General features: G+C 46.7%; 1 protein-coding gene and 1 non-coding gene across 2 annotated transcripts in view; one reads left to right on the top strand and one right to left on the bottom strand.

Moving 5' to 3' along the window:
* Positions 1-2,236: 2,236 nt before the first annotated feature.
* LOC139051613 (probable phospholipid-transporting ATPase IM) overlaps positions 2,237-15,787 on the top strand; it is a 49,668-nt gene continuing 36,117 nt past the window's right edge. The window contains exons 1-2 of the mRNA XM_070528549.1: positions 2,237-2,360; positions 6,182-6,477. Coding sequence (XP_070384650.1) covers positions 6,340-6,477 — 138 coding nt within the window. The 5' untranslated portion in view covers positions 2,237-2,360; positions 6,182-6,339. The remainder of the gene's footprint in view (positions 2,361-6,181; positions 6,478-15,787) is intronic.
* TRNAS-CGA (transfer RNA serine (anticodon CGA)) lies at positions 12,980-13,052 on the bottom strand. The gene has a single exon. It is a non-coding gene; the product is annotated as a tRNA-Ser (tRNA).

The following is a 15,787-nucleotide window of genomic DNA, read 5'->3' as shown; positions in this document are numbered from 1 at the left end:
TCTTCTCTTTTCTCCTCTGTATAGAGTTCTATCTGCGTCTCCTCTAGCCTCGCACGTTAGCAGAAAGGGAAGCGCTACAGTTTCTGCAATGCTTGTGAAGGAATCACGGATAATTATAGCTGTCAAGGGGCTAAATTCATCCGGGACTACATACTCAACACGTTACATATGTAAATATTTCGGAGGTGCAATTCTCTTCGGGATCTTGTCTGTGCTTCGTAGCGCTAATGTGGCTGGTGACACTGTCCTCTTCTTTATCTGTCTCGAGTGATAAGCTAGACAGCAGGTGGCGGGGGGCACCGTGCCCACTGAGAAGCGATCTGTCCCATGCAGGCCTGCGCAGCAAGAGTCGCCACGGCTGCGCTAGAGGAGGTTCACGATACCAAGTACATCGTTGGGGCATCCACGAGTGTGCTGTGTAAGTACTACGGCGTATAAAGGCAGGGAAAGCCCCTACGCGACGCGACTCATCTTCGTTGTTATAGGCGTCGCCTCAGGAGGCTCGGACGACTGGACCCACAGGCGAGGTGCAGATTCCGCACGCGTACAGAGCAGAGCTGCGTGACACCGGTCGCCACGGATTCACCCTGCCGCGCGACCAGATCGTGCCTACCGGCTAGGAGACCTGGGCAGGAATCAAGGCCCTGTTGCTCGAGATCGCCAGTAAATTGGACGAGGGAAGGTTATGCACGGCCACTGGGGCCGAGACGATAGCAACAAATACATATTTATGTTTTGCACACGAAATTTTGGAATAAATATTTATCAATAACACGTACGACCTATATTCAATCTATATCCTTATTATGGCATAAAGGGAAATGTCCTTTAAGTTCTTTCTAGTCAGGCCCAATACGCAGTAAGAGGCGGTACATATTGGTCGTTGTTGCGCCCATGTAAGGTGCCGTGAATGCTACCCCGCTGCACCTTTGTGACGTGTTCAAAAACAATTAGCCAAAAATTATGACAGCCTGCCGTCCGAATTTGCAGCGTTGTGTGCCATGATGTCGCACAAATAACAGAAGCCGCATAGCAAGTTGGTGTGCACAGTTTTTCATTGCACGAGGTTCGTCCAAATCTATCAAGTCCCTGGTAATGCGTACTTGCTTTCGTTGCTTTAATATAAAAAAGCGTGCACAAGGACTTTACTATCAGCAAGCGCCTAAACATGCTCGTGAACGATTCAGACGATCCATTCTACTAGCCAAACGAAAGGGGGACTAAGCATTCATGGGTCCCAGCAAAGCACTGGGACAATCCAGATAATCGCCACAGATGACTCCAGAGATTGGACCCCACCATGAATTTTAGGCTACCACCGAAAATTCAACGAAACGATGCCAGTCTTCTGCACAGACTAAGGTTGGGGGTAGCGTTTACGCGCGGATACGTGCACCTCATGCGACGCACCGAGTCTCCACACTGTGAGGTGTGCAATGTGACGGAGACTATAGGTCATGTGCTTTGTGACTGCCCTAAGTTTGTGGAAGAGCGTGATAGGTTGGCCAAGGACCTTACGCGTCTCCACAGCGCACCGTTGTCGGAGGATGTTATTTTAGGCTCTTGGCCAGACGCTCAGTCGAGTTTTAAGGCCATCAAGGCATTACTGAACTTTTTAAAAATTACGGGCCTGGACTGCAGACTTTGAGCATGCCCAATTGCTTGCCACATTTTCTACATCTTCCTTCTATCGTCATCGTCACCCATCATGCACCTCTTTCTTCCCTCTTTCTTTCCCACTTCCCCTTCCCCCAATGCCGAGTAGCTGGCTAGAGGAATATACCTCAGGCCGACCTCTCTGCATTTCGTGTCATTAAACTTCTTTCTCTCTCTCTCTCCTCCCCTTTCCGGGTTACTTCTTGGTTAATGAGTTCCCCTCCACCCTTGAGATGGGGTACGCGTACTGTTTGTGAGCCTTTGCTTAATGACAGCAGCTGCTCGACAGAAAGTCCAAGATGACGACATCGTCGCAGCATGCAATATAAGCACGAGATGCATGCAAAATATTGACTTATCTCGCAGTATAACTGACGAACTAGTCATACCCTGTTAGGCGATAGCCGAAAACGAGAACGAATGTAATTTATTTCTCCTTTTTTTTTTCTCCGAGTAGCTTGTTTATGGACCAGATAGCCCTTTGAACCCTGCTGTGAATGTCATATTTCGGCAGCAGTTGAATTTACGCCTGCCGCGGCGTTGCAGTCGCTAATCGAGGCGTTTGAAAGAAGTGAAAGTGCTCGCGTGCAGCGAACCTCGCGCCTCGCGCATTTATCTCGCGCGCAGACGCGCTCGGCCGTACTTCAAGCTCTGCGGGTGCGATCTTCCCTGAGTTAGAAGACAAGGACAACTTGACCATCATGGTAAGACACTGCCTTCCGCTGACACTTCGCCCTGTCGATGAGTTGCTGTAGAAACGCAGGAGCCGAACAGGCATGTTTGTATTCAAAAAATTTGGAGGGCGCTTAAGCCATCGATTTTAAGAGTGAAACGCGATAGCATTCAAAGATCCCTGACTGCTTCCCACGCTTCCCGGCAAATGCGGGTTATGCAGCCGTAACGTTTACCGGGCAACGCTGGCGGCGAACGCTATGCACGAAGGCGGCCTTTCTGGCAGAAACGCGGCCTCTTGCATGGGCCGATCCCGGAGGCGGTCAACCGCCGCACCAACCGTCGAACGGCAGGTGGAAAATGGGTTTGTGTTTGAGTTTGCGCGTAACAGAATTAGGTTTTCGCGTATATACAACTCACAGTCCGACGCTACCATGTCTATAGGTTGTGTGTAAGTCGTACTTTACGAATTTTCTTGCGCATTTTGCCTGGAAAATTCAATTAGTTCAGTAACGCCTTTGCGCCACGCGGAAGGCCCGCGTGAATGGGGATGCGTGGTTCGGGATGATTTTTCTCTCACGCACAATGCCACTGACGGTGAATTTTTTGCGACACGGGACGCTTAACACAACAGAAAAAAAATTACATTGAGTCGGTGGTGAACGTTAAAGTGCTGGGCTTGCTCTGTATACCTTCACAACCGGCTACCTCGTTGTGGTTTGTCCGTAAAGAAAAAACGGTGGCGAAATACGTTGAGTAGCTGCTCATCGAAGTTTCCAGAATACAAACCAGGAAAAATCTGGAGTTCCTCAGATCGTATAATTGTGGAGCTTATGGTGTGCGGTGTGCGTCGGCCAGGCCACGGGGACTTTTTTTGGTTTTCAATTAAGCTTCCACGCTTTGAAAACGCTAGCGAATAGCTCTGCACAGCTTACGTTTCTGTATAGGGAAGAAACGGGTCGACCGATGGTTCAGCGATACTCTTTCACTTTAGCGCTTCGTAAGCCACCCGAAGAAATTGACGGTCATTATGAACCAGCCTAAACCATACCGTAATAAGCTCTAAGCGAAGAACCCTTGCGTCCTCGAGAAGTCGTTCGTTTCTTATACAGGATCCTCAAAGCCAATTAGTAATTTTAATAATGCTACAGCTACGCATATGCTGCTTGCACAGGCATAGTTTATGCGCTTTAAAGGACAATGAGCCTCGGCAAGTACGTAATTAGCAAAACTGTTCACCTACTTTAATTTCGCGACTGTGGTATATGTTTGTATTAGAAACTTGAATACAATTGTATTCGAGGCCAACTCTTTTGTATGAAGTAGTGTATAAATTAGTATGCATTAGCTCTAGTATTACGCGCTGACTTAAGGCAATGAGCAAAGGAGATGGATCGAATACAATGGTCTTGGCTTCCACTTTTGCCGCGGAATCTTCTTCGTTGAAGCAATGAAGCAAATGGAGCCATGGGATATGCGGCAAATAACGCATGGCGATTCTTGAAGGCCTGTCGCCGTTTTTGATGTTGAGACAGCGTAAAAAGCGGATAGGTTGTCGCGGCGGATGACCATGTATCGGAGACGATGGGTGCGCCTGTCACCTATCATTTTTCCTCGCAGCCTATTCGTGACTTCGGTCTTATTATTATAATAATCAGTTGAACTCTTGAGTTGTAATACGTTGTCGGGCTAGTTGGTTTGAATCCACGATATAATGTGTAAGCGCGACTGAACGAGTACGTGCAAAGAAACAGACACACAGAGAAGCGCTGTCTCTTTGTGCCTGTTTATACATGTATCATTATTTCGCATATTCCGCGCAATATCACCACAGGACATAGACCTTTCCATGCTCCTGCCTGTTGTCACCAACATTCACTCGTCCACAGAATGCAGAGTCTTTATAACGATCATTTTCACGATCTTGATATTTTTCATAAGTCGTTTTTCCGAGCATTGCGTTGTTGTCATATACTTTCACATTGTTCAATTGCCCTTCTCATTTTTCTTTTTTTGATTCACCTTGCGCCTTGTTGTATGTACACTCTTCTTTTCAATATTGTTCTTTTTATTAATTGCTTCCTTTTTGCTTGTATTCCCCTGCCGTTTTTCTTATTTATTTATTTATGTGTGTGCCAGCACTTAGACCTCACGGTTGTTCCTGGGCACGGTAAATAAATAAATGATTTTATTTATTTATTTATTTATTTATTTATTTATTTATTTATTTATTTATTTATTTATTTATTTATTTATTTATCACGTTATAATATTAATACCTAAGCTCGTATCGAAAATAATGACTTGCTCAAGAGGATAGTGACCGATACTATAAGTTGGCTGCATTCTCCTAAGGCATGCTTGGATTTTTTCGAAGCTTTGCACGAGTCAGCTGAAACCCCGTTTACGTGTTACGTATTTCGGTTCAACTCCGCGCAGTCAAAGAAGTCTGGCGTGCTAGTGGCGTCGCAGCCTCGCATACTACACCGAGGTTCTTCACTGATAATTCGCCTGTTGTCCTCCGCGAAGGCGAACTGTCCGCCCGCACCGCCAACAACCCCAGATTTACGGATGCAACAAAACGGCTCAACTGACACTTGCGCGTCGCTAGCCACATGTGCGCCTTTAATCGTCCCCGAGCCCCCTATCAAAACCCATTCGCTTTTTTTTTTCTCTTCTTTCTTCTACAGTTAAAGCGGCTTGAATAATAGCGATATATCAGTAGCTTTTTGTTCACGCCAGAATTATGGTGCAATTTGCGACGTTCCTGGTGTTCAAAAAAAAAGAAAACGCCAGCCTCTCACAGTGAAAAGCGTTATATAGTGCAGCACGGTTAAGCACCCTTCAAGCCTTGTTCGATCCCGCTTAAGTCGCCTGACTAAATACGCGCTAATGTATTCCACAGCTGGCATCTGCATAGCATCGTCGATATGCAATATAGCTGTGAAAGTGGTGCCCGCGTAAGTTCCGCGCGCGCGCGCAAGTGCATGGTTCGAACTGTATAAAGCCATTTAGCGTATACGTGCGGCAGTTGACAGCTGCATTCGTTAACCACAACGGCAGTGATCGGTGGATAAGGTGCGCAGAGGTGACGCCGCCGCCCTTGGCGGTAATCAAACCAGCGGTCTTGTCTTCATCAGCAGGAACAAAGGAAAAGTGTGTGCAAGGCGCGTTTGAAAATCGCCACTCGAGTCGCCTCGTTTCCGTAGCGTTCAACGTGGCATAATAACCTCTCCCATCACCGCTGGGACTCCTCCGCTCTATCCGCTTCCGCTAAACGCATCGACCGGCGTGCTGACCATACGACGGGTGACGATCGTTCTCGCACCCGCAGTTCGAAACCCGCGGTCGCACATATGGCTCTCCGTTACACCTGAGAGGTTATCGATTCACGTCACAAGCGAACTTTATACGATTTAGGATACCACTTTTCACTCTTTCGCGAATACATGTATAGATAGTTCCTCTCTGCTGTCCTCTGCTATATGTCCTGTCCTTAACCACTTCTGATGTTGGCCACCGCTTGACCAGGTGCCAGCACGAAAAAGATAAACAGTTTTCGTGCGACGAGCACTAATCTCGTTCCCATCCTTTTCGTAAAATAAAGTTCAAGCAAACAACCACTTGCTATTCAGTTCGCACTGCAGGTGCGGCTGCTTCCGTGGATTTCTCAAATCCGTGACGTCTGTGTCGGACGCACATGCGACACGACTCGCAGTCGCCCTCGCGTCGTGATCTTTCTTTAGCGCATTCCGGGTCCGTCTTGCGGAGACCCGCACACGAGAGAATGTACCAGTTCAGAGCACTGAACATCACCTCGCTGCTTGTGTTCATGCACGGCGCGCACCACAAGGCAAAGATCCACTTTCTGACCGGGAACCACATTACTTTCACCGGAGACAACGAAGAAGAGGTTCTGCTCACCCAACCGGAAGCCCGTTGTAGCCTGTGGAGCGACCAAGCCACGGGTTCCCAGTCCGAGGTCGTGTTCCAGCGAGAGCGGCGGCCGGCATGGCGAAAATCGAAAGCGCAGCCGCGAAAAAGCCACTTCTGGTCTTCGCGGCAGCGGCGAGACGAGGGCCGCCCTTTCTCGAGGCCACACAGGCGCTCGAGGAACTCCCGGGCCACCGGCGCCAAATTCCGCCACTGGTGAGAAGAATATCGCTGTTCTATAACTGCTATACTATCTTGTCGCAGAAGTACATGCTACCCGATGAGACTGAAAGAAATGAGAGCTTTGAGGGGATCAACTGTGAAGAGAACATGTGTCGGAATAATTCTATTCTACTGCTATTCATTCTTCGCACTCGTGATGTCGTCCGCCCGCGTCATACTTCTGGGGCGCTATAACGTAAAACTATTCCAAACTTTTCTATTCCAATTCTACTATCAGCCCTCCACGATTGGGCAAAAACTTTTTTCGACCACCCCCACTTCACCTGTCTGTCACGCGACGTCACGAAAACCGCGATAGCTCCCCATCTGATATGATGTGTACACACTGATTATGCGTGATTTGACAGAAAAGAGAAAAACAGTTATTTCTGATTCGACACCTTTTCGCCATTAGCCCTCGGCTATAGGTAAAACGTTTTCGGGCTGCACCCACTTCACCTGCCTGTCACGCGACGTCACAAAACCGTACAAACTCACCGCGTCAAAGGGACGTGTACGCGATAAAGATACATTAATATGCCGAACAAAACTGAATTTTCTTCGGAATAGCCGCGGCTGCCCCGTTCTGAAATGAATAAAAGATGGCTGCCGCCGATCCTTGAGACGCTGGCTACTCGCACCTGCCGGAGAGCACGGGTGTATTTGCGTATAATAAAGCTTCTTGCGTGGCCGTGTAACGTTTTCGAGCACTTTCGGCACGTTTACAACCTCATTCTGCCAACTCTTCTTTGCTGAGGGTCAGTTTTAGCGTCATTCTTAAGCTTCCGTTGCATGCCGCCGTGATTTGCGACCAGCCACCACAAGCTAAGTAAGGGAAAGCCGACCAATCGCAGACGCCGGCACCACCCTCTTCACCCGGTTATCGATTTACAGTGCACTGACTCTGCCCCAGTGGATTCCTCTCCACTTGAGCGTTCTCCTCGCCTCTTGTCAGCCAATTAGATACGTCAAGCTGCTCATTGTAGACAAGGTTATTCGTTTTTCAAGCAAACAAAAGTAACCTCCTATGAACGAGGAGAGTGTTTGATGGTCTGCAGACAACCCTGTGGGTGACCGCCCGGTGCTCGCGTCAGTGGTTACGCAAATTTGACGTCAGGAGATTGGAATAGAAACGTATTAGAATAGTTTTACGTTATAGGGCCCCTGGATCAGCTGCACGTGAATGGTGGATTATAACAAAGGAGTAGAATCAAGTGAAAGGAATTCTTACTTCATACATCAGCCATGGCTTTGATCAGTGGAAAAGGCAACTCGTCACCGTGACCAAACGCACAAATTCTGCGCGCAGTATTTGAAGATAAGAGAAAAGGCAATAAATTCAGGTGCCTAAAATGCGCATATTAAAAAAATTTAAAATCAGTAGACTAAATTTAACGTGTGCCTATAGATCGACCTGTGTATGCATTTAACGCAGGGCGCTGAACAAACATTAGGGTTCAGCGTTTTCTATATTATTTTTCAAAAATTCAACATTCTCGCTTTTTCTTCAGTTTTTATTTCCGCCATAAGACTAGACTTTCTTTATGTTTCTTCATTTTTAAGCCTATTACCTTTCTTTATTCTTTTTTTGGTTTCGGTGAATATCTAGTACACTAATTTTGCAGACACTGAACTGTGCCGTATGACTACACACCCTGCTCTCAGCACTGGGCTTGCATCCTATACGCAGAATAGCAGAGTTCGAGAAGTCGACAGCAAGGGCACAACGACTAAGCAACGATTAAGAGGAAGCTTCAGCTCGGCGGCTGCTATATAAATACATGCAGGAGGAGAATTAGTTTTTTATCGGCAACCACTGCACCAAATTTGACGAGATTTGTTGAATTTAAAAGAGAAACTTAAAATCTAGTGACTGTTGGTTTCCAATTTTTGATCTAGGTTGACAGTTTATTAAAAATTGGCGAAAATTTAAAATTTTTAGCAATCGAAACTGTCAAGTTTACAACTCTCTAACTCAGCAAGGAAAAATGATAGCACTATTCTGTGAATTGCGTCTGATAGTAAGCGGACAAAATTTATATGTTACACATGAACCTGAAAAAAAAAATGCAGTAATATGGAAACGCAGCTTCTGCAGAACCCTTGTACACAGCGTAACACATTCACGTAAGATATAAATTGACATTACGAATTTTCCCGCTTTGAATTACCTAATGGATGCCGTGTACAGAACCGCGATATCTGTTCTTGATGCAGGGATAATAATTTATAAACTTCGTACGTCGATGTCTTTTGAACTTGCAAAATCTTTAAAATTCTTTAAACAACGTTCTGGCCCTAAATCGAAATTCCACTTCCAACAATCACTAGAATTTAGCTTTCTCTCTCAAATACAACAAATTTCAATAAAATAGGTCTAGGGGTTATCTTAGAAAAGCGTTCTTGAGTTTTAAATGCATTTGAAAAGGTCGCATCGGAGTTGGGCCCGAGCTAAAGCTTCCTCTTAAATAGAGCACTTTTGATATTCAAGCGAAAAATAGAATGAGTCTTTATTTGTAACATTATGCAGGCATAGAGATAGGACAAGGTATTAGCCCCGAGAACGAACACGGGCGGCGCTGCGAGCGCCGCTCGCGTGACGTCAGGGCACGGACTCGCGCCTGTCGTCTGCTACAGTTCGGGCGTTGTCCGGGCGCTTTCTGCGGTGTTTTCGTTTGTTCGCCCTCGTTCTCTCTGCTTGAATACTTATGGTGGTCGTCTCAAATATATTTTACGACGTCTTCCTTTGCGAACATTTATTCAAAGAGCTAATTTCTTAGACAACAATGCAGCTCTCGAAGGCAACGCTACAGTGCCAGCCGAAGCGACGCAGACCAGCCCATTGCGGGTTTTTTATACGCGGATAGACAATCGCAAGAGCATAGCCTATAGGAATCCAGTTATGATACCATACCTGCCGCGGTGCAACAAGTATGTCACAAAGCTGGCTATATATGACTTCTACAGCAGTTACGTTGATTTTATTCCGCTAAAATAGGTTTGCTCACGACGAGTAGTTCATGGTATAATATCGAATTTTTGCATTTCCTCACAGAAACGCTCGGCAGTAGCACGGGGACTTAACTAATACTGGAGCTTAGATTCTACACGCCTCACTTGCTTCTTTAACTGCTTGTCAACATTAGGCGGTTCTTCACGTGTTTATTTTTTTTAAGCGGCGGAAATTTGAAGTAAAGTTAATGAAGGCTTACAGCTATCTACAGAGTACAAATAGGAATGTACCAATATATATTTCCTTTTCCGTGCTACACGTTCAACTCACCTCTTTAGGGGGCGTTTGTTAATGATTAATAATGTAAGTTAAGTTCCTCTTTTTTGTCTATATTACCAAGTGTATATCATTTATTTATTTCAATGCCGCAGTGTGTTTTGCATTGTTATTGTGGAAATATTTCACTGTTCTTTCATATATTGTATAACTGCAATGTTTTATGGCCGCTATATAAATGTAATTTATATGGCGCTTGATGTGTTACCCCGTGCAGCCATATTGTACCTAAGGGGGTGAGGTTACCTCAAGCCGCGTCTGTGCGACTTTTTTCCCTCATCCACCTCCACTTACCACTCCTCTGTACATGTGTGTGTGTAAATGGAAATTATTAAATCAAATCAAACTCACTTGAGAAATTTACTGGTGCTTGCTGCTTGAGGAATATACATGACGAATCTGTTTGGCGAACTGACACAGGCTGCTCGGCCCAATTTTTTTAGTGAAGTATGCCTGCTGGACCGCATAGCTGCAGCCAGAAAGAAGTCGAAGCGTCAACGATTAGTAGTATGGGACATATTGAAGATATCGAAATTCCCCAGGTGGAGGGTCAGAAATCAAGTGAAAGTATATGCAAGGCTTGTGGTGCTTTCTTTATGAATGTTTGCGATTGGATTGGAGCAAACTTAATTTGCCTGCAAGGTTCTCTTTTATGTACCGACGAAGCGAATAGTTATCCGTTTGTATAATTGAATAACGCTGGATCGAGACATGGTGAGACAGAAGGTGCTTGAATTTTCCTTTTGTATACAGGAAATCTAAGCTGCGGTGTAGTAGCTCGAGAATATTTTAGCCATTCCAGTTGGCGCTGTAAAAAAAATGCTTTATGGTTTTAATTCGAAGTTGCAGTGGACTGATGGGTTTCGCGAACATAGCGTGCCTCGCCATACGGACAGTCGATTGCTACCGTTACGTGATCAGGGGTGTGCCATATTGTCGATAAAGGCTACTGAGGGCCACTATGAAACATTTCATCACTTTCAATTGAGTGGCTCTCGATCTTAACAACGAGACTTTTCTCTCAGGTGATTGCTACTATGGTGTTTGTGAATTAACTATGTAAATACTCTACATGACGCGCCGTCGTGTTAGCAGCCATTAGCAATTCGTTTATTGGAGGCCTGTTTCAGAGGGGGATGAAAGTAGCAGCAAACTTTTTCATAAGAAATGCGCGCCTAACTATTTTTTTACGCATTAATGAATGGCCATATTTGAATAAAACAACACACCAGAGTAATAGGAATCATGATGAGAGCTTCGCTGGGCAGTGTCTTTCCAAAATCAGATAACATGTTGACGCCAATTACCAAAATTTTCTTCCACGTAAAATGCAATGCCTCTCATAGCTAAACACTAAAGGAATGTTAAGTGTTTAGCGAAGCATCATACACAACTTCGCGCGTTGAATTTGCAGATATTCTTGTTTTAGTCAAAATTTACCGATAGACACGGCGCATATATGCATTGCAAAACCTAGTAGACCCCTTTAACGCTACTTAGCTTGCGATATCCAAGCCGCAATGTTTCTCGACTCACACGCTTTTGAAGAAGAAACTGTGGTTAAGGTATGGCAGCTGAAAGAAGCCGACGTATTCTTCAATACGTACGGCTCGAGCCACCCATACCCCAAGCATACACGAAGGGAACGAGCGCGCGCTACAGCCGAGCGAGCCGGAGCGAGCGGCGTCCTGGCCGTGACGTCACTCGCGAGAGGGCGCCACTCCTAATTCTCGGGGCTAATAGATACGACTCCGAGTTCACATTAGCGAACTTGCCTATTTCATCCACCACAGCGCGAAGCCTGCAAGGGTACGCAGAGGGGCCCTGACCCCTCTGCGTACCCTCCCTGCTCCCCGCTTCCCATATTTGTAGCAGTGAAAGGCAAGATGGCTGCACAAATTTCTTGGGCTTCAAGCTCCTTGTATTGGAGCGCATGTCGGTTTGTAGCTGCAACACCATCGCCATCTTCACTGTTTTATTTATTAATTTATTTTATTAATTTATTTCGGCGGAGGAGGGGGAAGGAGTGTTGCCACCGACAACTCCTCCCCCTCCACCTCTCTCTCTCTCTAAATATATATATATATTGGGCGTTTTCTCTAGCTGCACTAAATTTCTGAAGTGCCTACGGTAGATAGCACAATTTTAACCGTTGATCTAAACTACTCGATGAGGCGGCCATTACTGCGACCGGAAATCATAATGTTCAATTGAATAATTAACATAACTCTGCTAATTTGCTAATGCCAAGGTAGGCAAGAATCAGGCTGGAGACAAGTCAGTGGGGGAATATGGCATAGGCTCTAGGAATAGTAGGGGAGAGTTATTAGTAGAATTTGCAGAACAGAATAATATGCGAATAATGAATACCTTCTTCCGCAAACGGGTTAGCAGAAAGTGAACGTGGAGGAGCCCGAATGGCGAGACTAGAAATGAAATAGACTTCATACTCTGCGCTAACCCTGGCATCATACAAGATGTGGACGTGCTCGGCAAGGTGCGCTGCAGTGACCATGGGATGGTAAGAACTCGAATTAGCCTAGACTTTAGGAGGAAACGGAAGAAACTGGTACATAAGAAGCCAATCAATGAGTTAGTGGTAAGAGGGAAACTAGAGGAATTCCGGATGAAGCTATAGAACAGGTATTCGGCTTTAACTCAGGAAGAGGACCTTAGTGTTGAAGCAATGAACGACAATCTTATGGGCATCATTAAGGAGTGCGCAATAGAAGTCGGTGGTAACGCCGTTAGACAGGATACCAGTGAGCTATCGCAGGAGACGAAAGATCTGATCAAGAAAATCCAATGTAGGAAAGCCTCTAACCCTACAGCTAGAATATAACTGGATGAACTTTCGAAGTTAATCAACAAGCGTAACACAGTAGATTTGAACATGCTCTCAGGAACGGAGGAAGCCTAAAAGCAGTGAAGAAGAAACCAAGAATAGGCAAGAATCAGATGTATGCGTTAAGAGACAAAGCCGGCAATACCATTACTAATATGGATGAGATAGTTCAAGTGGCTGAGGAGTTCTATAATGAACGAGAAGAAAGGGGGTTAACCGAGGAGTCCGATTTTTATTAGTCATATCATAAGAAGCCAACAAACACTGACACCAAGGACAACATAGGGGAAATTACTTGTGCTTAATAAATGAAATAAAGGAACGATAAAGTAATGGAAATTCAAGTGGATGAAAAAACAACTTGCCGCAGGTGGGAACCGAACCCACAACCTTCGCATTTCGCGTGCGATGCTCTACCAATTGAGCTACCGCGGCGTTGTTTTCCCATCCACTTTCTTGGGTATTTATGTGTCCTAGCAGAACTCTGGGAGTGTTAGCCAGCGCCACCACTCACAGACCTTGGCGGCGGACGTGGAACGTCTTTTTTTTGCCGCAGGCGTCACGAGAACGTGATCTTTTAGGGTGAAGGCAACTGGTCAATAAACCCAACTGGGTTTATTGACCAGTTGCCTTCTCGCGCCTTACGGCAATGTACCTTGTAAATGACATCACAGATGTTTCTGTGGGAGCAGCAGCGAACGTAGTGGAGCCCCAGCCACATATATTGAAAATCTAGAAGGTAGAGCGCCTTCGCAACCGCGGTTGAACTCAAGTGACTGGAAGGCCACCGGTGATGATGACTGACTCTGCACCAGCGCCGCGGGCGCGAGAAAGTCTGTCCGACGTACCTTCAGAGGCAAAGGTCTGACTGGTGTTCTGACTGGGTCAGGGCACTTTTCATTTATGTTCAATTCTAGCCTCTAAATAATTTATGGTGTTGCAGAAGTCACGGGACACGGTAGTGCTGAACTTAGCGTCACAAGTTGGCGGCTGAACGTAATTATATTTATTCAGACGTGTTATTTTTTTCTAATTGTAACAACGTGTCATTATTTCGCATCATCGGCGGCGCCTCCAGGACACTAAAGCGGCAACGGTGACACCAAACTAGAACCCGGACTGGTCCGTGGGTTGCGGCTCGCCGAGGCCTGCGCGTGCCAGGGGTGTATAAGATCGGCTGTTCGCTATCGCGGACAGCCAATTTTTTACGCGCATACCCCCTGGCACGCTTCGGCCTCTGCGGCCCCAACCCACGGGCCGCCGTGCTTTCAGCTTTGATCCCCCCGCTATCCCTTGGGTGTCCTGGAAATCCTGCACCGCCTGCTTTTTATACCCTCAGGTGCTCTCCTGAGGCTTCCGTTTGCTAGATACACGTGCCCTAATGGAGCAGTACTTGTAAAAAATCTATCGTCACGACGAAAAAAGCGACCCGCGACTTATACAACATCAGTTAGAACCTTGCCCCTTCGGACACCGCGATCACCAAATGGGGCGTTCGTTCCCACTGCCTCACCGCGCGGGCAGCCAGCGGCGGGGCCTAAACCTACTCGACCGCACTCCGCGATGCCGGCATGGCTAGGGCACAAACGCATACAACACGCGCTAAGAAGCCTCCTCCGTAGTGCCTCAGCAGAGTCATATATTAAAGGAGCAGAAGCCCCCAGATTTTCTCTCTCGCGCCCGCTCTTACTTGCACCTGCGCACAAACGGCTGGCGATTCCTCAAATGAACGTCTCGTCCCTGCGTTGCCCCATACTGGACCTCCAGGATCGCGTAACGCATACGTTATGGGCCATGCCTTCGTCTTTTTTTTTCTCCTCGTCTTTTTGCGGCGCGGCGCACTTCCGCTGATGGCGTCGCGCGCGAGCTGTTGTGATTGTCTCGCTTCGCGCTTGTAGTCACTGAAACGTGCTGGTAGGTTGGTTTCACATGATTACAACGAAGGCGCCAAATAAAACAACGGACGAAGGAAAGTTCGCAGTGGCCGATTCCAGATTAATTTTGACATCGTGGTGTTCTTCAAGGTGTCCCTAAATCTATGTACACGGGCGTTTTTTTTTTTTTATTTCGCCCCTGTCGATATGCGGCTGCCGCGGTAGGGATCAAACCCGCGACGTCCAGCGATTCCGTAGCTGCAAAGATACCGTGCATGAAAACAAAAGTGTTGATTTGACATGTGACCGCCTCCATAAGGTCGCCTAGATCCTACGGTGTGCTCTAATGCGGCTCTGCTTCTGCACGCGCTGCATAAGTTACCCGCTTGACAAATTTGCATGACATTTATTTTTCAGAAATAGCAGAAATATACCGTACCGTGCCTTGAGCGTATATTTATCCGTTTGCCCGCAACCGCTGTCATGTTCTGACGTCACTTTTCCCTATCGCTCCCCCTCCCCCCCTCTTGTTATTGTTATGACTGTTATTGACTTGTTTCGCTACGGCTTCGGTTCTACCCATTCTCTGCTGCCCCCCCCTCCTTTCTTCAATTTTATATAGCTTCCCTCTGGACTTGCACGTTAGTAGAAAGGTAAACGCTGTGATTTCTGCTATGCTTTTGCGAGGGGTCACGGATGACAAGAAGCTATAGTGTGGCGACGCCCAGGGAGCACCAGAGGGAATGCTGCACATTTGACGTGGTGCAAAGGTCGAAACGAGTTTCTGCCGTCGCCTTCCCTCTCTACCGCGCTCCTGTCATGTATACACACGCTCTGAAGCACCCTCCGACTAGGTGTGCCAGACAGCAGCAGCAGTCGGAAAGTCGCAAGAAGAGGCAAACTTCGCTTTTAAAAAAATGGGGGAAGGGTGTGTCCTTATCATGCCTTTCAAAGACAGTTGAGTCGCAATCTTTTCTGAATGCTTTTCTTCGGTACAGTATGGTTGACTATTCGGTCAAGTACTAGAATTGAGACGCTTTTCGACGACACGAAGGCCTGGTCGAGAGGAACAATGCCCCCAAGTTTTATGCACGCGCTCGTCACGTCTTTATGTGTGTTGGAATCGCTAGTGCTGATCCCCCCTCAGCAGTTATGGTTAAAACGATCCCGAATGAGGTTGAGGCGCGCCATGAGCGGTGCTGCAATGTTCTGTGCATGGGAGAGGGGATCCCCCCATGGCAACCCAACCCCCTTCCGACCGCTAATAGCCCTCTCCCTGATTTCACATTCAAGCAT

Source organism: Dermacentor albipictus, unplaced genomic scaffold (assembly GCF_038994185.2).
Source record: "Dermacentor albipictus isolate Rhodes 1998 colony unplaced genomic scaffold, USDA_Dalb.pri_finalv2 scaffold_13, whole genome shotgun sequence".
Classification (NCBI taxonomy): Eukaryota; Metazoa; Arthropoda; class Arachnida; order Ixodida; family Ixodidae; genus Dermacentor; species Dermacentor albipictus.
The sequence above is the reverse complement of the archived record's forward strand: the minus strand, read 5'-3'. Positions and strand labels throughout refer to the sequence as shown.